General features: G+C 37.1%; 1 protein-coding gene across 6 annotated transcripts; it reads right to left on the bottom strand.

The window, feature by feature from the left end:
• Positions 1–626: 626 nt before the first annotated feature.
• Positions 627–23,153, bottom strand: LOC118062577 (glycine--tRNA ligase, chloroplastic/mitochondrial 2). Of its 6 annotated transcripts, XM_035076380.2 has the most exons (36): positions 22,817–23,153; positions 22,669–22,719; positions 22,509–22,576; positions 22,155–22,236; positions 21,974–22,037; positions 21,107–21,162; positions 20,914–20,991; positions 20,657–20,731; positions 20,502–20,572; positions 20,089–20,205; positions 19,899–20,000; positions 19,446–19,572; positions 19,182–19,265; positions 18,885–18,971; positions 17,377–17,478; positions 16,945–17,008; positions 15,721–15,776; positions 15,231–15,302; positions 15,008–15,090; positions 14,753–14,801; positions 14,173–14,235; positions 13,937–14,026; positions 13,751–13,837; positions 12,859–12,930; positions 12,722–12,780; positions 12,333–12,426; positions 11,623–11,841; positions 11,319–11,413; positions 10,598–10,688; positions 10,415–10,519; positions 4,082–4,120; positions 3,396–3,485; positions 2,365–2,466; positions 1,452–1,533; positions 1,196–1,281; positions 627–934 (listed from the first exon to the last, which is right to left on the bottom strand). In XM_035076380.2, exons 1-36 carry the CDS (start codon positions 23,084–23,086, stop codon positions 836–838), a joined length of 3,231 nt encoding a protein of 1,076 aa, XP_034932271.1. In that variant the 5' UTR covers positions 23,087–23,153; the 3' UTR covers positions 627–835. The 6 variants fall into 6 exon arrangements, with proteins under 6 accessions (XP_034932271.1, XP_034932272.1, XP_073260429.1 ...); XM_035076381.2 differs by lacking the exon at positions 4,082–4,120; XM_073404327.1 differs by lacking the exons at positions 627–934; positions 1,196–1,281; positions 1,452–1,533; ... (1 more) ...; positions 3,396–3,485; positions 4,082–4,120 and adding an exon at positions 9,139–9,473.
• Positions 23,154–23,643: the final 490 nt, after the last annotated feature.

Raw genomic sequence — 23,643 nt, 5'->3', positions numbered from 1 at the left:
CTAGAAATTTTCTTAGATTTTTTCAATTCTACTGTCCATAATGAAATTCATCGCATTTCTCTGGTTAGAACAGCTAGCCTAGCACTGCATTTTCAATTTTTCAGGTCCCATGCTACACAACCTCTTTTGAGCTCTAGCAATTCTTACCGAAGCTTATATTTAAATGCAAGAGGTATGATCTTGACAGAACAATTTGCAAAATATCAAACTTAATACTCAACTAAATCTAGTTTCGATCCCAAATAGTTTGGGATCAAATACAGAGACTTCAAAAAGGATTTATTTTAAAAATTATAAAATTTTATTTATTTGTTTCTACATTCGCTTTTTTAAAAAATAAATTTTATTTTATTTTATTTTATTAATTTTAAATTAATATATTTTTAGTATTTTTAAATTATTTTGATATGATGATATCAAAAATAATTTTTTTAAAAATAATAATAATAAAATATCATTAACATAAATTTTAATATGAAAAATTATTTAAAAAGCAACTATAACTTCCAACTCCCACTTGAACACCCTTTACATACAGATGCACACCCTTTACATACAGATGCATTCAGTGGCACCAGGTATAATGTTCATATGCCTAATATCATGAGCATATAAATCAACCAGGATGAATAATTATTTCTCATATATTATTATATTAAAATAATTTAAACCATTGCAACCAGCAAAAACGTATCAAAATTTTTACATGCCTCGATATAATGAGGTTTTATGCACACGCCGATCCCAAAAACATCCTCTACTCCAAATCATCTTTTCTTCTCATCTCACCTTTTCCTTTTCTCCTAATGATCACATAATGAATTGTTGGCAAATTCTAAAATCCTGGTAAAACTGAAAGATCTGCTATGCCTCTAGGCAGGTCTGCAATTTTATTAAGCAGAGCAAGCCTGTTCTTCCTGATTCTTTCATCTTCCTGCGTGCAGACAAAAGTCATGTTACACAATATTGGGACCCATTAATAGCAATTATAAGCGAGAGAGAGTTGTTATAAAAAGTAATTTGCAAAGCAATGAAAGCATGGATAATCTGCACATTTCATGGGTAGACTAACACTATGGCTTAAGGTCAGGCAGGACGAGAGCATGGAGATTAATGATAAAAATCTCAAATGTAATTTCCAACAACGAATATAGACATTAATGATAAAAATAATTGAGTCCTGTAGAAAACATACCACCATGACAAAAACATTATTGAAGAAATCCTCAAGCGGCTGTAGTAGCTCTGAGGATATCTCAACAAACTCATCAATCTCAATGCCTGTAAGATGGATGTGTTTATCTCAAGGTCAGTTTAATAGATGCCATAGTTCACTAATACAAATCAATGTAAATTGCAAAATATTTCAAACCCAAAACGAAGCATGTCCCATGGGAAAAAGCGATCTCAATTCCATGAGAGCGATCATTTTATGAAGAAAGACCATGTACCAGGATAAATTTTGCTTTTTGTGGACATGAAAGTGCTCCATAAAGCTCTCTCTTCATCTGTTTCAAACGCAGCCTCATCCACCTAATAAACAATTTCATACCATTAAAAGGAGATTTTCTAGCATAGACTGGTGCTCAATAAAATATATAGAACATAGAAATACAAAAAACCATGTTTCGAAGTTGCACCATCTTAGAGACAACCACAGAGACATGAGAAGATACTAATGGTTAAATACAGTGGTACGTGGAATGCTATCTGATCTTCAAAGATGGAAGAAGCCGGAGACATGTGAAGATACCGACACTGATAGAGGAGTCCATGTCAAAGGAGGTAATACTTTATTGTCAAATATCTTGAGAGATGACTGTAAGGAGGACAGGGGGCACCTCGTAGGGGTTTTGAAGGCTCAAAATGGGAGAGGATCAGAGGATGCAGATGATTGACAAAATTTAGCTCCCCGAGATGCCATTATTGAGGTATAATGTGAACTAGATGTGCATATTTTAGTATTATCACAGAAGGGACCATGGCTTAAAATACGAGGGCATTGCATAAGTTTTGTTTGAATATGCAAGTGGTGGTTTTGCTAGCTTGGTGATGCGGTAGTTGGTGGTGCCTTATCTTGGGTGGTGTTGGATGGTGATGGGTGCCTGGATTCTCCATCCTCAATCCACGTGTTGGTGCTTCCTTGTGTAGTGCATTCTATCAGTAGAGCCAGAGGTAGGTGAATTGCAGCAAGAGGTAACTCCCTTGCTAATATTTAACAGGATTAGAGTGCACTGTTATTTGATTTTGTTACCCTTTTTACTCTTACTTGCTTATAAAAGGATGTGGTGTTCTCTAACTTCATCTTCTACCTTCAATTAATTTAATTAATAACACACCGTTCTTTCATCTGAGAAATAGTACCTTCATATCAGTGTCCACATCCTTGCCACGGACTATTCTTGTTGGACGAGAATATGCTTCAACTACCTTAGGGAAAAGATTTTCTCTTGACATCGCCTCCATCTGAAACAAATTTTAAGTCACATTCAAAATTGATAAAGCATTCAAGAAAATTAGAAGGATGATAAATAAGACCATCCTTTTAGTTTCTTTGTTTCATGCTCATTAAGTTAGGAAATGAATCGGAGTCATGTTCACCAAGAAGTGCTTTCTTAGTAACTTCTGCCCTCTAAAAAAAAAACACGCATACAGAAGTACATGACAATGAATTCTAGCCAACATACTCTTCAGATCCAAGATTTTTGGGATAACAGATGCATGTCGAACCATTTCAAATTTGAGAACGTTGTTGTAAAATATCATCATTTACCTATTCATTGCTCCCTTTGAACTAAATCAAGAGTCCATTTTTTAGTATACACAATTGTTTCAGGCAAAGCTTTAAAACATAATCCACATTTTATGCTTGAAATCCAGTATTACCACAACTTCAATGTCATTTATGTGGCAAGACCAGACAAATTCTAAGGTGTTAGTTGACTTTCTTACTTGGACAGATATTTAGAGGCAAAATAAAAGCTTGAACTGGAGCATTTTTTGGGGGGGCAGGGTGTATTTTATAAGAAAAAACAAATCAACTACTATAGTTTACAAAATCTTACATATATGTTTCACATACATAGGATGTGGAGCAGCCTTAGCAGCAAGGAAACAAGAAGTTAATACATAAGAGATCATAGGCGTTTTGCAAGCCACAAAGCATCTTCATATTATCTATTCCTTCTCTTTTGGCTATAGAATTGATCATGGCTCTAGTAGTGTTTGGTGGTATAAGCTTGAGGTCCTAACACTTAAGAAACACAATGCCCTAATTTTGCCTTCAGAATGCATCGAGTTATGCTGATTTTGTAGAGATAGCAATGATCCATAAATAAAAACCTTAAAAGTAGTAAGAAAAAACACTCAAAAAAATATCAAGCAAAACCACTTACTTTATATGCTGTCTTTGCTGCCAGACAAGGGGAACTTGCGCGTTCTGCAAGAACAGAACGAACAATTTCTGGCCTTATTCCCTTGTCAACCTGTAACCATAATGAGCAGGAATAAATTCTCATATCAATCTCTGGAATACTAAACTTTTACAAGATATTGTTATACTGGGAATTTAAAGTCTAGACCAAGATTGGCAAGATGTAATCATTGTGCTCAAGGCAAGTTTGCCCACCAATTTTAGCAACAGGTAGAAGGTTGAGGTTAGAAAGACATTAGTATGCTCTCTTCAATTGTACAATCCTAAGACACTAATAAAAGGCAGTCAATAGTTCCATCTTCACTTTGACTTCTTTTCCTTCTGCAGTTTGACTTTATTTTCCTGCTTATCTTCTCATTGGTTGAATTAACATGCATTCCCGTGTTCTCAGGCAGCTGATAAATAAGAAGGAATACAACCCCACCCTCATTTCACTGATCAGCCTCATTTCTTCATATCAGTTAAAAAGAAAAGCACCAAAAAAAGCTCTTAAGCTACACATAATCATCCAAAAGTTTTGTAACAGGCGGAGAAGAACTTACATGTCCTAACATCTTTCTTATAATTTGTGGAATCAGTTATTTTGATCTTTTAGGGTTACCTAGCTGATTAATCATGTTAACTTGGTGGTGTCAAATGCGTACGTACCAGGAATTGCTCCAATCTTCGAGTAACAAATAGATGTACCTACAATAAATATTCAAAACCCCATGTTGTCATTGTAGCAATTGTCAACCTTTTCTCCAACAACCATCAACTACTACCATGACTTTTGTCATTGTGCACGTGGGCTGCTGTTGTTTTGCACATGGGCTGCTGCTGCCAAGAGCTTCCATCTCTCCTATAAAGAGAGTGCAAGAGAGGAAGTGTTGAGTGCAGAGGAAGTGTGGTGAGTGCAACCGTGAGAGTGAAAAATACAGATTTGAGAGAAACACAGAGTGTTAGAGTGAAACACTGGGTTTTCTAGGATTGTATTGGGGTTGAGTTGAGTGTTTGTATTATTCCTCCAATAATATACAATCTGCTGCCTCCGTGGACGTACCCGATTTTGGGGAACCACGTAAATCTGCTTGTTTGTGTTTTATTTGTGTTTGCTTTCGGTCCAGTATGCACAACAAATTGGTATCAGAGCATTAGGGAAGCTTAAACACAGAAAAACACGTTTTTTCAGCTCTCTGTTCGAAGTTGCAGAATTTTCAAAGTTCTCAGATCTTGATTTTGACCAGCTACGGAGATTCCTCTCGTTTATACGAGTCCGGCGATATAAAGATCATCGAAATCGGAGTTGAAACGAGCCCTGTAGAGCTCGCCGAAGTTTCGCCGGAAATCTGCCGGAAAAACCAGACTGCCGGAATTCTTGCCTGAGAAGACTGCCACGTCATCCACCACGTCACCAAACAGTGACAGAATATTCTCTTGATAAAATGAGAATATTCCGCTAACAGAGACAGAATATTCCTTTGGCAGTGACAGAATATTCTCTTGACAGAATGAGCATATTCCTTTAACAAAGACAGAATATTCTCTTGGCAGTGACAGAATATTCCCTTGGCTTTGACAGAATATTCTTTATCAGAGACAGAAGATTCCTTTCCTGAGTCAACTCGGTCAGATTGGTTTTTTGGCCAACTCAGTGATTTTGTAGCCCGTTTTTGGCCGAGTCAAGCTTGTTCCTAGCATTTTCAACCGTTCCGGACGCAACCGTGGTGTCCGTTTTGTGAAACAGCACACGGAAGTTATTGTTTTGGCTCTTTTGAGCATAAAAGTGCGTGTTTTAACAATTTCGGGAGTCCATTTGTAATCCAAAGGCGTCATAATGGCTGATGTTCCAGAAGAAAAATCAGCAGGGAATGCTAGTATACCTCCACAATACATCCCGGTATCGAATACCAAATTTGAGGTGGAGAAGTTTGACGGGAAAGGTAATTTTGGCATGTGGAAATGTGAAGTTATGGATATGCTTGTCCAAATGAATTTGGATTTCACTCTAGAAGATAAACCGGAGGATTTGGATGAGAAAAGCTGGGAGAGGATAAATCGGTTAGCTTGCAGTTCTATCCGACTTTGTCTTGTTAAAGATCAGAAGTACGCCTTTTCAGAACAAAACTCTGCAAAGGAATTATGGCAAGCACTGGAGGACAAGTTTATGAAGAAGAGTATAGAGAATCGTCTCTACTTGAAGAAAAGGATCTTCCGTTTTCAGCACAAGAAAGGTACTTCCATGAATGAGCATCTGAATGATTTCAATAAAATGATAGCTGATTTGAAGAATTTAGATGTGGAAATTGATGATGAAGATAAAGCTCTGCTGTTATTAAATTCACTGCCTGACACATATGAACATCTCGTCACCACTTTACTATATGGTAAAGAAAAGATTAAATTCATTGATGTGTCCAATGCTTTGGTGAATAATGAGTACCGGAAGAAGGACCAGATTGTTCACAAGGAGTCAACGTCAGAAGCATTGACAGTTAGAGGCAGAACAAACCCTAGAAGATTTCGAGGGCGAGGGAGATCTCGCTCAAAATCTAGAGGAGAATCATCAAACAGGCGATATCTTGCAAAAGATGAGTGTGCCTTTTGTCACAAAAAGGGGCACTGGAAGAAAGATTGTCCAATCAAGGGCAATAAGGAAAAAGATGAACCAACTGTGAACGTTGCACGAGAAGAAGATGAACGAGACTCTGCATTCATGGTCTCATCACCAGAAAAACATTGTGGTGAATGGATTCTTGATTCTGCATGTTCTTATCACATGTCCCCTAACAAGCACTTATTCTCGAGACTTGAGGAGTTCGATGGAGGAGTTGTGTTTATGGGCAATAATAATGTTTCTGAGGTCAAAGGGATTGGGACTATCCATCTGAAGATGCATAATGGGGTAGTCAAGACACTAACAGAGGTACGGTATGTACCTGACTTGAAGAAAAATCTCTTCTCACTTGGAGTCCTTGAATCCAGTGGTTATAAGATTATCATGCATGGTGGAATCCTGAAAGCAATCCGTGGTGCATTAGTTGTCTTAAAAGGCACGAGGATAGGAAACATATATTTCCTAGATGGATCTACTGTTACTGGTATAGCAGCTGTTTCCAAAAGCTTAGAAGATGTTGAAGCAGATAATTCCAGACTTTGGCACATGCGCTTAGGGCATGCTGGTGAAAAGGCTTTGCAAGGACTAGTCAAGCAAGGTCTATTAAAAGGCGCCAAGACTGGGAAGCATGGGTTCTGTGAGCATTGTGTTCTTGGAAAACAGACAAGGGTCAAGTTTGGCACTGCAGAACACAACACAAAAGGGATTCTAGATTATGTTCACACAGATGTATGGGGACCTTCAAAGAATGAATCTATTGGAGGTAATCGTTGGTTTGTTACTTTTATTGATGATTTCTCAAAACGAGTATGGGTGTACATGATGAAACACAAGGATGAGGTCCTTGGTATCTTTCTGAAATGGAAGAAAATGGTGGAGACTCAAACGGGAAAGAGAGTTAAGACTCTTCGGTCAGATAATGGTGGTGAGTACACTTCAGATCCTTTCTTTGAAGTTTGCCAGGATGAAGGGATCAAGCGACATTTTACTGTGCGCAAAACACCACAACAAAATGGAGTAGCAGAACGCATGAACCGCACACTGGTGGAGAAAGTCCGATGTATGCTATCACATTCGGGACTAAGCAAAGTGTTCTGGGGCGAGGCATTAAGCTATGCTCGTCATATTGTTAATCGGTTACCTTCAGCAGCATTAAATGGAAGAACCCCCTTGGAGGTATGGTCAGACTCTCCTGCAAATGATTATGACTCTATGCGTATATTTGGTTGCTCAGCATATTATCATGTTACTGAGTCCAAGCTAGATCCTAGAGCCAAGAAAGCTATATTTTTGGGCTTTAGTGGAGGAGTAAAAGGTTACAGACTCTGGTGTTCTGAATCAAAGAAAGTGATTTTGAGTAGAGATGTCACTTTTGATGAGTCTGGCATGTTACAGCAGGAGAAATCACAGGAGAAGGAAAAACAGTCTGGTGATGCACAACAGGTGGAGTTGGAGACTTCAGTCATCCCTATAAAGACTGTTCAGACAATCCCTACTGAAGGAGATTCAGATGAAAGTTCAGATGAAGAGGATGCAACAACTCCAGCAACCACACAACAAGAATCCATTGCAACGAGTAAACCGAAAAGAGTTATCAAGAAACCTGCTCGGTATTGTGACATGGTGGCTTATGCACTTCCAGTGATTGATGATGGAATCCCCTACACCTACAAAGAAGCAGTACAGAGTGTAGAAAGTGCAAAATGGAAAGAGGCAATGGATGAAGAGATGAAATCTCTCCACAAGAATCAGACTTGGGATTTGGTACAACTCCCTAAGAAAAAGAAGACAATTGGTTGCAAGTGGGTATATGCCAAGAAGGAAGGTAATCCTGGAAAAGACAACATCCGATTCAAAGCAAGATTGGTAGCAAAAGGCTATGCTCAGAAGGAGGGGATAGATTATAATGAGGTATTCTCTCCAGTTGTTAAGCATTCATCAATTCGTATTTTGCTAGCCTTAGTTGCACAATTTGATTTGGAGTTAGCCCAACTTGATGTGAAAACTGCCTTCCTACATGGAGATTTGGAAGAGGAAATTTACATGTCTCAGCCAGATGGTTTTAAAGTCACTGGGAAAGAGAATTGGGCTTGCAAACTGAAGAAGTCATTGTATGGCTTGAAACAATCTCCTCGCCAGTGGTATAAGCGATTTGATATGTTCATGACAGAACATGGATACACACGTAGTCAGTTTGACAACTGTGTATATTTTCGCAAACTTCCTGATGGTTCTTTCATCTATTTGCTCTTATATGTGGATGATATGTTGATTGCATCAAAGAGCAAGGTGGAGATTGATAGATTGAAAGCTCAACTGAGAACTGAGTTTGAAATGAAAGACCTTGGAGAAGCTAAGAAGATTCTTGGCATGGAGATTCAGAGAGACAGAAGAAAAGGCACAGTCTGTTTGACACAGACCCAATACTTGAAGAAAATTCTACAGAGATTTGGAGTAGATGGTAAGACCAAGCCGGTAAGCACACCCTTAGCTCCTCATTTTAAGCTAAGTGCTTCAATGTCTCCACGCACAGAGGAAGAGCGCAAACATATGGCTCAAATTCCGTATGCAAATGCAGTTGGTGCATTAATGTATGCAATGGTTTGTACGAGACCAGATATTTCACATGCTGTCAGTATGGTGAGCAGGTATATGCATGATCCGGGAAAGGGTCACTGGCAGGCAGTTAAGTGGATTCTACGGTACATTCATGGCACAACTGATATTGGTTTGAAATTTGAGAGGGATGATAGACTCGAACAAAATTTAGTTGGTTATGTGGATTCGGATTATGCTGGTGACTTAGACAAGCGTCGTTCCACAACAGGCTATGTGTTTACACTTGCTAAAGGGCCTGTAAGTTGGAGGTCAACTTTACAATCAACAGTAGCTTTGTCAACAACTGAGGCAGAGTACATGGCAGTAACAGAAGCTTTCAAGGAAGCTATTTGGTTACATGGGTTGATTGAAGATTTGGGAATTGTTCAAGAGCACGTGGTTGTCCATTGTGATAGTCAAAGTGCTATTTGTCTTGCAAAGAATCAGGTTCATCATTCCCGCACCAAGCACATCGATGTTCGTTTTCATTTTGTTCGAGAAATTGTGGATGAAGGGGATATTCTACTACAGAAGATTGGTACCGCAGATAATCCAGCTGACATGCTCACAAAATGTGTCTCAGGGATCAAGTTCCAACATTGTTTGGACTTGATCAACATCTCTCGATGTTGAGCACCTTTAGGGTGCAGCGCCATATGGCGCATTGGAGGCAGCAATGATTGATCACGAGGATTGGATGGAAAAATCTTGCCAAGGTGGAGATTTGTAGCAATTGTCAACCTTTTCTCCAACAACCATCAACTACTACCATGACTTTTGTCATTGTGCACGTGGGCTGCTGTTGTTTTGCACATGGGCTGCTGCTGCCAAGAGCTTCCATCTCTCCTATAAAGAGAGTGCAAGAGAGGAAGTGTTGAGTGCAGAGGAAGTGTGGTGAGTGCAACCGTGAGAGTGAAAAATACAGATTTGAGAGAAACACAGAGTGTTAGAGTGAAACACTGGGTTTTCTAGGATTGTATTGGGGTTGAGTTGAGTGTTTGTATTATTCCTCCAATAATATACAATCTGCTGCCTCCGTGGACGTACCCGATTTTGGGGAACCACGTAAATCTGCTTGTTTGTGTTTTATTTGTGTTTGCTTTCGGTCCAGTATGCACAACAGTCATGCCTGTACTGACTCTAAACAACTAACAAGCACTGCTGAAGCCACCTAATAATATAGGGTAACATACCAATCAGACAGTTAATTGGATGAACTCGAGTAATAAGACAAAAGTGAATGGTTTCATGTGAATAACAAGACACACGGATTATGGATTGCTATAACTTCTGCAAGGTGATGGCCCAGAGGGCGGATCATCCTCGTATAAGTTTATGAAGTGGCTTGAGAGGCACATTGCAAGGAAAATGGCACAAGCTAAAGTTCCTACCAGAGTTTCTTTATTGTTTGGTCATATTCTGACATGAGAATTAGTTCAAGGAAGACTTCCTCATAGTTCAGTGGAAAGAGAGATTTGCTTGTCTCTCTCATTGTTTGGAGGAAACTGATGTCAATGAGAAGGGAAATAAAAGATCTTTCCTGCTAAAGATGATCTTGAGAGCTGGTGCAGGGAATGGAGGTTGGCTAGTGACCTGAAAATCTGGAATTTTTTTAGAAGTGCTGTCCTGCACATTGTGATGAATTTTCAGGTTCATTGCAACAATTCAATGATGCATTTGCGTTTTTTCCTTTTAAAAAAACTGTGTCCCTTACTATAGATGACATTTTCAGGGAGATGAACAAGGAGGGGGGGCATTCTTGCAAGAATTTCAGAACTTGTTCTTACATCATTAATCATTGAGACATCTGCTTTAATGGGTTGCACGCCAGCAGCAAGTCTTAAAGCACGAACCAAATCCAAATTTTTATCATTATCCACCAATATTTGGACCTAACACAAGCAAATGCAGCACTGAGTTAATTAAACTAACTTACCTTAAAGCCCTACAAAATAATCATATTAACTTACTAGACCATAGGAGATTCTTCGCAAGCCAAATGGGTCATTAGTGGAACTAGGTTGGCAACCAGCAGCAAATAAGCCAACAAGGCTGTCCAATCTGCAAAATAACTTTCACATCAATAGCATGCAAACCAAGCATTGTAATTCATGATAGCGAGTGTGTCAAGACTAACAATGTCTTCGTAGACACAAATCCATGATTGTATAAATATGCACATTCATTCATGTTCTTGCCTTGGCACAGGGTGTTGGGCATTAGAGACATTAACACCCCAGTTCTTAGCTATTGGCAATAATCATACAAGTAGCACTTTCTGAAGAAGCTATTCAAATGTTACCGTGACATGGATAGGAATGAGCTTTTCATCAATTCAGTGTTGTTTCTTCATTGAATCTTAGTAAGGTAGGATTTGCTTGGAAATTATTTAGTGTTGTCCTAGAGTAAGCTTTGCTTAGAAATTTACTAGTTACCTAGTGTATATTTTCCTATGGAAAAGTTAAGTGAGTGCAGCATCTCTTCCTGTTTGTTCACTAATCAATTACCATTCTGGGGGAGAAAAAGACATCATGAAACCACTGTTCATTGATGATAATTTTTCTACTTTTCAGAATCTATAAGCACAAACATTATTCCAGCAACACATGGGAGCCTTATATCACAACAAGTTACTTTCAACCAAAAGAGATAAAGATTGAAGTTGAAGTTGACTTATGACTTTAAATTCACCTGTCAGCAATTGCCAAAACTATCCCTGCATCAGTTTTTGGAACCATATCTCCAGAAAATCGAGGAAGTGTAATTTCTAGCAAGGCCTCAGCAATCTGCAACAATCAAAACTCAATATAAAGAAAGAAGCATAGTGAAGCTTCAAAAAAGAAGACAGCAGAAATTAGAATTCAGCACAGCACATTGAGGTAGGAGTTTTTTCAACATGGATCCGGATCAAGAAAAGAAATTACTTCATAAGCAACTCCATGAAGTGGCAAAGGAAAAAGGGATTTGTAAATCAGTTTAAAGTGAATTCAATGACCTGTTCTGAATAGCCTTCCCTAAGAGCATAATGGCGTGCCATTATTCCTGAAAGGGCAGTGAATTCTGTCACAACAGCAGTAGCAAGATCTGACATAGCAAGCGACGCCGCATCCTGGACAACCTGAATCACATCTTCGTTAACTCCCAACTCCACAGTTAGTTTGGTGATCACGTTTTCAACACGCATCATCTTGTCAAGCATTGTTCCTAACTTTTCCTGCATTGGAACTTACACCGTTAGTATTGGGGTGGTTTGAAATGTTTTATGTTTGGAGTAATTGGCTATAGTCCTTATGTTATCAAGCAACTGTAACTCAATGCTCCTTTTTCAAAACCTTTAACTTAGTCCCTTGAACTTTGTTGACTGTTACCCATTAATGGTTCTGTTAGTTTTTATATCCTTATGGTCAAGCTACAGGTCTCAAAACCTTATGCTACACCTCCATCCATTAATGGCTTTAATATAAAGAGATTAAAACTAACAAAAAGTGTTAATCAGATACAGAGACTTATTATAATTTACTCTTCTATTTGCCATTAGGTCTTTGATCCTGTAAGAAACTGTTTTGTTATTTGTTTATAATATTAAAACACCCCTTTTCGGATTGATGTTAGCAACCTGAGCTTCAGAATTTTTAGTAGTTCCTGATCCCTAACCACCATCAAAAACTTCTTCCCTTTGGATAATTGCAATAGAAAATAACTTACATGAAAAAGAATCCCATTTAGTTGATTTCGGAACTCGGAGAACTTCTTGCGTGTATCCATCTCATAGAAAAATTTTGCATCTTCATAGCGAGCTCTATGTGTAAGAAATGTGTGGTTCATGTTTCAAGAATAATAAGAGAAAAAAGTAAACAGGATAAGAAATCCTTGAGAATATTTTTGCTGGCGGTAATTACAGACAAGAAAGTCAAAATAACTGGTTATTTGAAATCATATATAACTTCACATATTGATTAAATGCTAAAAACATTTAAGCAGCATAAAAAAAATATTTAGCCAAGGCAATTTAGGGGACTGTTAAAAATCCATTACGATGCTCCTCTTCCTCTTGTGAGGACAAATGACTAGAACTACTATAGAACAATCCCTACCTAAGCACAGCTTCATTCCCTTTCTTTACCACGGTTTCATTGATTGCTCCATTTGCCACCTTAAAAAAAACTGTGTCATCTGATGAATCTGAAGCATCAAGTTAAAAAAGGACGTGTAACTGGTAAGCATGTCTTACAGCAATAAAAAATGGCAGCAGCCTTCCACTATCATCAGTTATGGCGAAATACTTCTGGTGTTTTTGCATGACCTGCATAAATGGTATGCTGTCGTCACTAAACTAGTGAAAAATAAATGAGTTTGGAGCATCTGTGCATCACTTATGCCATACGTCTACTGGGTTAATACTTATTCCATTTCATATTGGTGAACAGACCAACTGGATATAGAAGATTAAGAGAATCCAGCATCAGCATCAGCAACAGTCAATATATTGAATAAAACAACATACATGATACATCTCTTCCAAAATTCAAAACCCCCTTTGCCTATATTTCAAGTGAAAACTTGCATTTAGTGGAACCTTGATGATCCGTCCAAGAAGAAACGACCAAGCTATTGCACTTGGCCAATGTGGCCAAACATTATCTGACTGATACAGGTAGGAATGCTAGTACAAAGCTAGTTTCCATGACAGCAGGCCTGCTTTATTTTTCATCACTGGTTTGGGATAAAAGCACTATCAAATCATTGACATCAGACCTTAATTTGTATTCAGCATGATGCATCTTAACCCCCAAGTTATGTCTCCAACACCTTAATTCATCATAAATTTAGCTACAACACAACCAGTCAAAAGACTTAAAATAGCTTACTTGGCAACCATTCAAATGCAAAAGTTAGAATCAATATTGCATGACATGCAGGAGAACCAATTTGAAGCTTCTAAATGATCAATTACTAGTTGGCGGGCATTATGTGATTTCAATGCTCTTCAATTTTCAGCTTTTCAATACATGTCATGAATGCAGCAAACAAACATCAAATTTCATTTATCAAATGCAATTAAATAAAAATACATTGTCAGGTGCCAATTTTAAACAAGCCTAAAAAAAAAAAAAAAACCTTACCATTTTTAAAAGATCTTCTGGAAGCTCCAAGAAGGACTCTTTAAATTTCCCAAGCACAGGAACTGGTGCCTCAACGAGATTGACAACCTAAAACATCATACAGATGGATAGTTTATACTCACGATCATCCTTGAACTTTTTCTTAATAGAATATCCTTAGCATATTTGGAGAGAGAGAGAGAGTACCTCATTAAGTAAGCTTTCCTGAATAAGGATGCGTCCTTTCACACTTTTTGCTAATTCATTAGATTGCTCCAAGATGCTTTGTTTTCGACCCTGTAGATGAAAGCATCTGTTTAGTGTAGTTCGAAGCATATATAGTTTAAACCCACTTCTCACACAAAATAAGAAAAGGTGTTCAGTAAAAAGACTGTTTCAAAATAAAGCGAAGTAGATTTTATGGCAAAATTATTCTGTGATACCTCAATTTCAATATTAATTCCAGCATTTTGCATTACACCTTCATAAGATTCTGCACTTTCAACCTGTGAAGTTTAGCAGGATTAATAAAAGTACACACCAGTATACAAAAGATAATGAATGAATGTATGATGTACATGCAAGACAGCTGACAAAAGCAACACTAAAAATCTTCCAAAAATAATCAAGTTCCAAAACTGAAAGCCAATTAGCCCAGACAGGGATTTCCGCATACAGTGGTAACACCAAAGAACAATGCTGCCTTTTTTTGTTCGTGCAATGACTGGCTAGTTCATTAGTGCCTATAGATGAGCTTTTAATCGACACCAGTGACTTAAAGCAAAAGAAAGTTGAAAAACCTCCCCAATGTGCCTCCGAATGCCAGGAAAAACTGCTTTGGTGATGTGATGAGCTATTGTTATGTTACATATCATAGCACCCCTTAATACCATTACTGTACTTCTACAACATAGTCACAGTGCTTAATGAGCTATAACGATAAAAAAAAAAAACACAACTTAGTATCTGTTCACAAGGCAGAGGAAGTTCATTGAAATTAAAACATGTCAGTTTTACACATACCTGAACAGTAGCTGAGGGGGTATTACGAAGGCCATAAGATAGGTTCCCACTGCACCAACAAACATAAAAACTTTAAGAAACAGTACACTGCATATAAAATAGCAGGATAGAATTCTAAACAAAACAAAAGGGCAAAGAATTGGCAAAAGCTGGCCCTTGGAAGGAGTGATCATTGAATACTCCCATATATTATTCCAACCAAGGGCAAAGCCAATACAATTTGACAAGTTGCCAGGGGGGGGGGATTGTAAATACCTCGAAACTCCAGCAAATGCAAATGGAACAACCACATCTCCATGCAAGGCCATAATCCAACGAATTGGTCTGCTGAACATGACCTAGATCCGACATAGCATGAAAACAAGTTATGGTTATAAATCAAATAAACCTGTTCCAGATGCCCCGGCCTTATTTCGACTAGGCCATTCCCTAATGAAAGAGACAAGTGTAGTGAATAGAAAAGTGACCATTCACATACCTGAGAGTTCCAGCGCATTGACTTTGGGAATGATATTTTACTGATAGTACTGGGCAAATCTTCAGATAAAATCTGATATGCAATACAACATAAAACTGGTCTAGATATTTATAAAGAAAAGATCATCAATAATGAACTACAGCAGGTTCTAAGAAAGAAGCATTGTAATAACATAGAATAGCTATTCATGAATCTGGTACTATTGCAGCCTAACCCTCAAACATCATCTGTTCACTTTTTTCTTTGAGTTTTTCTGTACACCGCCACAATTTGAATACTCCATCCATTATGGATAGCATCAGCATTTATTGTCTATGGGACAAGTCCGGAAAGAAGATAACAAACAAAAATAACCTCATGCAGAATTAAAAGGATATCAGATCCTCTAAACTTGCCAGCATCCCATTCTCTACTTAAGAGTATCACGACTCAAAAAGGCTGACACTACAATCATCAGAACAACTAGCAAAAGAGAGAAAAAAATTACAACCTCCAAAGCAAACCGTGCAGTCTCCCTTACATGGGCATGTACATACTCTGTTTTGCCTGCACTTGAAAAGAAAAACAATAAGTAAAATTATCAATAGTAAATAGTACCAGAAACAACAACAATAATTAATAAGAAAAATAAATCAAGTTCAACGCATAAACTAAATTCAGAAGCTTGCTGGCTGAGCAGGCCTATGAACAGCAGCATATTCCGTTGCCTTTAGGCAGCAGCAAGATAGCTCTTACCACTGCCTCTTTTATTGGGAGGCAGCCTGTTCTGAGAGTGTGTGAATAAATAAACCATGATTAAAGGGGAACTAAGGTGATACCAAGGACAGCAATTGAAAAACATCTGGAAGCCAATCCACTGACTAGATCAGACTTGAGAGTCTCACTTAAACAGGGATGAAATAAGCCTACCAACTCTAAGCCACAGGTTGCTTTCAAACCTTGGAGACCTGAATTGGATAGGATTAGCCTTGATACAAGCCTAAGAATTTCATTGTACAAAGCAAGCTTACAAGTGACACCTATCCTAGCCATCCTAGTAGATACAGGTTTTGGGCTACCTACCTGAAATTATTAGAATATAATGAATTCTGAATATTTGTTGAGAAATGCTCTTACTGGCAAAGGGTATGTGTTCAGATTTTGAAAGATTGATTTTACTCACAAATTGGAATTATTGGATATGAAACCTGGGTATACCTTAATGTATGAGATTGGACCAGATAGGACTAGCACCAAACAAGGTCAGGTTATCTCCATAAGGTTTTCATTGCCAGCTCAAGCAACAAAAGATATAATTTAACATTGGATTTCCACTGGCTGCATTCTGCATGTATCTATGTGGATGGAAAAGAACATCAAGCTAGTTAAGGTGCAAAAATACCAGCTAGAACTTACTAAGAGGATACTGAAAATGATTCAGTGATTGGTATCCAACATTTTTAAATCTTCAAGGCAACCAAGTGAGATTAGGAGATTGAAAAGGTTGGCTATCAAAAAAATAATTATAAAATAAAATAAGAGAACATGATTGAACTGTTTCCAATATAACATGGTACAAACAACTCCTAAAAGTTCAAAGACATTAAGCAAAATGGAAGTTCAAAGACTTTAGAAAATCAATAGATAGCACCAGTACATGAAGAAGACAAAGCAAATCTGCAGAAAATAAACAGAGCAAACCCTGGTATTCATCCATGCATCCAAACCGACTCACCATCAACCTTTCTAAACAATGAGTCCAATGATATGTTGTATCTACGACAAAAACCCTCAGCAGCCTGACATGAAACAGCAAACTAAATATGATACCATGTCATACTGAATACATGACTAAGTGAGGAAGAAATCAATTTCATTTATTTTTCCTTTATGGTTTTGAAAGATGTGGGAAATAGATTAATTATGCCTATGACTTTGCCAGATCATAGTAAGGAAATACACAAACATGGTGGAGAATAAAAAATATAGTAAAAAAGGATAAAGGATAAAGGATAAAGGACAAAGGACAAATACTCCAACACTAGCATATTCTATTTTCACCATGTAATAAATTTAAAAATACAAACCAAAGAGGACAGAGTATGAGGATAAAGGATAAGTTTGAGCTTAAAAATATGAAGGGGAAAAATTATAGATCAAGCAAAACCTTTGTAGGATTTCCTTCTTGATCAAAGGCCTTTGAAACAGGAGGTCCTCGAACCTCAAGCTCAATCTCAGCTTGCTTAGTGTAAAGACTCTCAACACAAACCTGTGGTTACAAGAAAATTCTTAGGGGCATAAATATTAACATTTTGACAATATCAAAACAAATCCTCAGTGCTTTAAGTAAAATGATAAGTCAACATATTGGCATAAGATTACGAAACTGAAAACACTATTCTTCTCAAAAAAAATTGTGTGTGTGCATATGACACTCTTATCAGAAAAGATGAAAACTCATAATGTGGTACATTAGTCTGTGTGATAAAATAGAAATGAAGATAGTGGGTGTTATATGAGAAATGATAGGCTTCATAATAAACATGGTAATGAAGAAACAGTCAGTTTATGATTGAGAAACAAGTACATGGATCCCAACAAAAATAGTAAGAGAGTATGCAAAAGTCCTTGGCAACTGTTCTTAATGCTAGCAGCATATTGTTACCAACTTGATTAATATCAAGTATTTATCTCTCATCGTCCTCTATTTCTACACGGTATAGGTTGCATGCCAGGTAATAGAGTATGGCTGTGCATGAACAGCATACCTTCTTTTATTCAAGCTCATTGACAAGCTATTAGAATTGGACTGGAGTGAACTAAACATGGATCTAGGTGGTTCAGGAATTGAAGGCATTGATGACAAGTGTGATGCAATATATTTACATTCCACTTAAGAAAGCTAATTCAAAAGTAAAGCTAGCCAGGGAAGGAAGAATTGGTAATTGTTGGTTTTTTTCCACAAATACCTTGCATGAAAAATATGAGAAAGTAACAAACGTTCACATATTACAAAATAGAAATGTGAATGGTTGTTAAGAAAGATACATGCATATACCAGATCAGAAAACAGAACTACAGGGTCATAAAAGTTGCAACTGTAAGATGTACAAATTACAAAACAAAAATTAATTAAAAGATATGCTCCTCATTAATGAAGGATTTCCCTGTATGCAAATAATTTATTGTCTTGATCCAATTCCCCTTTATGGAGGTAGAGAATTGTGCACAAGCAGCATGGATAAAATTATTACCATCTTTGAGATTGCTGTAGGAATAAGAATCAACTTTACTTTACACTTCTATAACACCAAAAATAACAAACAAAGGCAGCAAGAAAATGTACGCAGACAAAAAGAGCCATCACCAGCATTGCCATATAGGGAGGAAGAGTAAAAACATGCTTCTAAATAAAAAGAGCAATTCTAGAGATATTGAGAGTTTTTACTAATTCTCTTGCTAGAATGGCATATATCATTTTTTTGTTGATGATATTTTCTAAATCAAAGGGAAACATGATTTTATCATTGAGATTAATATGGTGTTTTGTCCTTCACTCACAGGCTACTACATAATTTAGTGAGAAGACCAGTGAAGAACTCTTATTATCTGTACCATTGTTTAAACAAAGATAGTAAAAAAGATGTCAGGCAAGGTAAATATTAATAGCTATACCACTAGTCGGCGAGGAGTACCAAAAGCTTCAACTTTGCCATGACTCAATCGTTGTTTCTCTAGCAATTGCAACACTAAGTCTTTGAGCTGAAAAGATCAGCAAGAACAGTCAGTGAACAGCTATTAGAGTAAAACATAACTACAGAATATAGAAGAGACATGTAGGAAATAGACATTGCAGAAGTTAAAATAGCGAACAAATTTTTTCAGCAATTCGAAGGAAAAAATAGAAGAGTTCTGGTCGGAAAAGGATAGCTACAAATGACAAGATCTAAAGCTGAAATGAAATGAAATTACTTGCTGCCCTGCATGAACTACATCTTGAGGAGGCATCTCTTCAGTACCAATTTCAAGAACAAAAAACCTTTGCTCATCATGCACCTGTTGTAAGAAGTTAGATAAAAAAATTCAAGTATCAAGTGTTACTGTCAACGATGATTGAAAAGGACATATATGAGTTCTCTAGACACAGATTGTTTCATATAAAAAATTTAAGAAGTAGGGGGAAAAGCTGTCATGTTAAAGAATGAACAAAATTCAACTGACTTATAGCAGACCAACCTTTTTGACAGCTGCCTCCAAAAGCTCTTTAGCAGATACAAGTTGAGCAGGTTCAGAAACAGTACCCAGAGGATGTCCAAGGGATTCCCTGGTCTTTAACCAAAGTTGAGCACATTGACGAGCTAAGCTGTTAAACCAAAAAGAAATAATCAGACAAAAGATGGGAAGAATTGATTTAAAATAGTTTCATAGCAAGCAAAATGTTCTCTTCAAGTGTGTATCTGCATTTTTCAGATACATTCAAAAGAGACAACTGAAGTTCCCTGATTTAACTGGAAAGGTAAGCCTTTGCAGTTTAGTGTTGTGTGAACAATCAATTGTTCTAGATATTCAGGTAGCTATTTGACACGAGTGAGAGAAGGCAAGCCTCTTCAGTTTATTGTTATGTGAACAATCAATTGTTCTAGATAATTCAGGGAGTTATTTAGCATGAGCGAGAAAAGGCACACTCACCTACGCATTCGACCAAAATATCGAGCACGCTCTGTTACCCCGACAAAACCTCTAGAATCTAAGATATTGAAAGCATGAGAGGTCTTCAGTAGCTGATCATACCTAGCATGTTCAGCAAACATTAACTTTAAGAAACCACAGAGTAACCCAGACAGTGCAAATAAAATAGAAAAAAAGTTCTTATACATACGCAGGGATTGGAAGACCAGAGGCAAGCAAGGAACGAGCTTCTTCCTCAAAAAAATCAAAGTGCTTTTGAAGATGATGAACACTGGCATGTTCTAAATAATACGCACTCATTTCCTTCCTGAAACAGAACTTCAATATTTTGGTAATTTGCAAATAATTTGAAACTTGAAAGAGAAAAGCACAAGCTACATGAAGTTGAAATAATGGGAGTGAAATTTTGACAACAATAATAGCAATATTGAAAAGTTATTACAAGAGCGAGCATAATGTTCATGTAAAAATAGGTACAAGAGACGAAAAAAAGGAACAGAGAGCAGTTACTGATCAATGTACACTAATTCTTGTCACAAATTATATGCATAGCATCCACTTCAAGTTGATATGAAAACAAAAGGGGATAATAATCTCATTTACTCATTTTCCAAGAACAACTCCCCATATGTAATGCCATCAGCATATCGAATTTTCTTAAAATGGTCAACTCCCTGCCAATTAGTAGTGAAATAACTTAAGCCAAAGTTCTAAAGCAAACAAAAGCAGAAAAGGAAAAGGGAAGGATGGACATTAACCTGAAGCAACATGAGGATGCGCTCAAGGCCGTAAGTGATTTCAACAGATATGGGTGACAGTTGAAGACTTCCAGCCTAGAGAAATAGGAAATCAAAGAGAATCCCAAGCAAACACATAAATTAAAAACTCTATGAAAGTTCAACTCCAACCTTCCAGGAAAATCCAAGAGCACCAATAAATAAATAAAAGCCTAGAAGCCATAATTATGAAATGGAAAACATCATACATTTAGTCATTGCAAATATCAGAGATGAACCTGCTGAAAGTAGGTGAATTGAGTGATCTCCATCCCATCCATCCAGATTTCCCAGCCCAAACCCCAAGCGCCAAGTACCTACAAGCATTTTTAGATCCTGGTAATGTATACTTTTTCAGCAATGAATTATATACCCAAAAGTTCTATGCAATTTTGTTAAATGCAAGAGTTACTGGCATGCAAATCAAATTACCGGGCTCTCCCAATTGTCCTCCACAAATCGTATATCATGTGCATTAACATCAACACCTGTCAAGCATAAAGGAAGGAAAAGATTAGGCCTCTATCACAAATTAAACAGGAAAAATTATCTGAAAGTGAATGCAGCGAATCAACACATTAAATTGGAGCAAGATGGTTATTAAACAACCCACTTTGCTGATGATTTAGAGAAAAACAATAGTAACTGCAAACCAAACAGGACATAATTTTAAAAAAATAAATTAAATGACCTAAGTATAAAAATGAAGAACTATAATTATATTTCAACAGGCATACGCAGCGCAACACAACTATATTCTAGTCTGAGTAAGATATTTGCTGCATGGAACTAAAGCACCCTGGTCCCTGCTATTTAACAATTTCCACCATACACCAGTCACCAGATACACACTAATTAAAAGAAAGAAAGAAGGAACAAAAATGTGTGGAAATTTCTCTTGTTCTCATGATCAGGACATGTGGGAAGACCATCTAGATAGGCTCCTACCTTTCAAACCATAGAAATTTACATGAGTGCGTGCATGTACATGCACATACTGCCCGTATAGAAACAGAAAAATTACTAGTGATTAGTCTCATTTAACAATGCAATCTGTCTTACTTGAAGGCTTTTTCTTCCTTTCTCCTCTTCTTTTTACTTTTATCTTCTTTTTTTTTGAATTATGGGGGGGAAAGAAACAAAAAAGTTTGCCAAATTTTCAAATGAATTACAAAAAGAATAGAAATAAATCGAAGCTAAGTCATGAACTTCTAGAAAGAATGCACTTCTAGAAATAACATAAACTTCTCGCAAAAGACTAACAAATTTGAAATGGCACATGGAAAAGGAGAAAATCACCTAACGCAGAGAGACTTCGAATAAATAGGTCTTGTGAATTTCCAGGATCAGGTTTTAGTATAACCTGAAATGAACATGAAACCCAATAGTAGAAGATATCAATCATATAAACATAATTCCAAAATAAAATTCCATCAGTATTTTAACATTGCAAGATTTGATAAGTAAAATTCAACTTAACCTGAAACTGTGTGTGACGCTGTAGTCTGTTTGGGTTTTCCCCGTAACGACTATCATCTGGGCGAATACTAGGCTCCACGTACCTTTCATTAAAAACTCCAAATTAGCAATTACTGTAAATAGTAAACCTCCAAAACCCATCTTGACAGTATACCAGTATATCAAATTAACTAATCACGACATAATTCAAACATCAGCTAAAAACCATGCAGGCAGTCAGAATTTCACAATTTGAACCAAAATCCTGGCAACCATTCACTCTTTTCATTCGGAATCACTGTCATACTGTCATCTACTCCGAAAATAAAAACAATGAATGGTAGTAACAAAATCGCATTGAAAATCATATACTTACGCCACATTCCATGGTTCAGGACCAAGAACTCTTAAGAATGTAAGAGGATTCATAGTCCCGGCTCCAACCTGGCAATACACAGCCAAAAACCTCGATAAAAAGAGGAAGTGACACGAATTTGAAGAAAAAATGACAAAACTACACGTGTAATTCAATCTACCTCTGTATTGCTACACTGCATCACTGCACATCCAACTGAAGCCCAGTATTCCTTTTCGAGAAAACAAAATTACATAAATCTCCATTTTTAAATGAAATTAAAATTTTAAAACAGAAAAGAAAAGGGCAGTGGAGGCTGGAAATTTGACCTGGAGTCGCTGAATTGCTTGTTGGAAAGTAGGGACAGAGGTTTTTTGAGGCTCGTTGTAAGGGTTCGTTGAGGAATGCTGTTGAATAGAAGAACTGGTACTAAAGGCGGAGGTGGTGGTTCTAGTGAAGTGGCGGAGGCGGTGGCGATTGAGAAAAAAGCGGTTAGCGTTTGGCTTTCCGACAACGGTGGCGGGGGAGCTGAAGAGGAAGAGGCGGGTGGATTGGGGTTTTAAAACGGATATGACTAGCGGGAGCGCGAAGGTTGCCATGGCTTGGCTCGCACTCTCTCTTACGCTCAGAATCTCTGATTTGAGGCTTAGCTACTTTTCGCTATCTGCGATGGTTCTCCTATGAAAACGTTAAACTTCAATTTAGCTCCTAGTTTTTATTTATTCATTCCAATTGAATCTCAAGCTTATAAATTTTATTATCCGGTCCCGATTATTTGAAATACTATTCCATCAAGTCCTTCTAATGATCATTCTGTGAAAATTTACCAGCGGATCGTTAAATGGCAGACTCCTTTGCAAAGGTATTTAAGTACAATGTTGATGAGCAAAAGGTCAGCAAACTAAGAGTGGAGGGATTAGCTATGTTCTAGTGGGTTGAGATCATTGTAGTTCTTTTATTGATTCTAGGGGAATTCTTTTTATCATTCATGGCATGTTATAGATGTTCTGGTAAAAGTTTTTAGAATGGTTATTAAACTTATTCAAACTTATTTAAGATATATGATATGGATTGGATTTTAATTTAAACAAAAAAAATAAATTTGTATAATTAAATTTAATTGGTTTAAAGTTTTAGCTAGTGACCTGATTGAATT

The sequence above is a fragment of the Populus alba genome, chromosome 14, assembly GCF_005239225.2.
Source record: "Populus alba chromosome 14, ASM523922v2, whole genome shotgun sequence".
Lineage (NCBI taxonomy): Eukaryota > Viridiplantae > Streptophyta > Magnoliopsida > Malpighiales > Salicaceae > Populus > Populus alba.
This window is presented reverse-complemented; position numbering and strand designations above follow the sequence as displayed.

Coding starts and splice junctions, on each gene's coding strand:
- LOC118062577 (XM_035076380.2), bottom strand. CDS start 23,086: ATGGCAACCTTCGCGCTCCCGCTAGTCATATCCGTTTTAAAACCCCAA. Junction 20,206..20,501: donor GAGTTGTTCTTGGAAAATGA/GTAAATGAGATT, acceptor GTTCTGTTTCAG/GAAGGAAATGAGTGCGTATT. Junction 17,009..17,376: donor AAGAAGGAAATCCTACAAAG/GTTTTGCTTGAT, acceptor GTTTCATGTCAG/GCTGCTGAGGGTTTTTGTCG.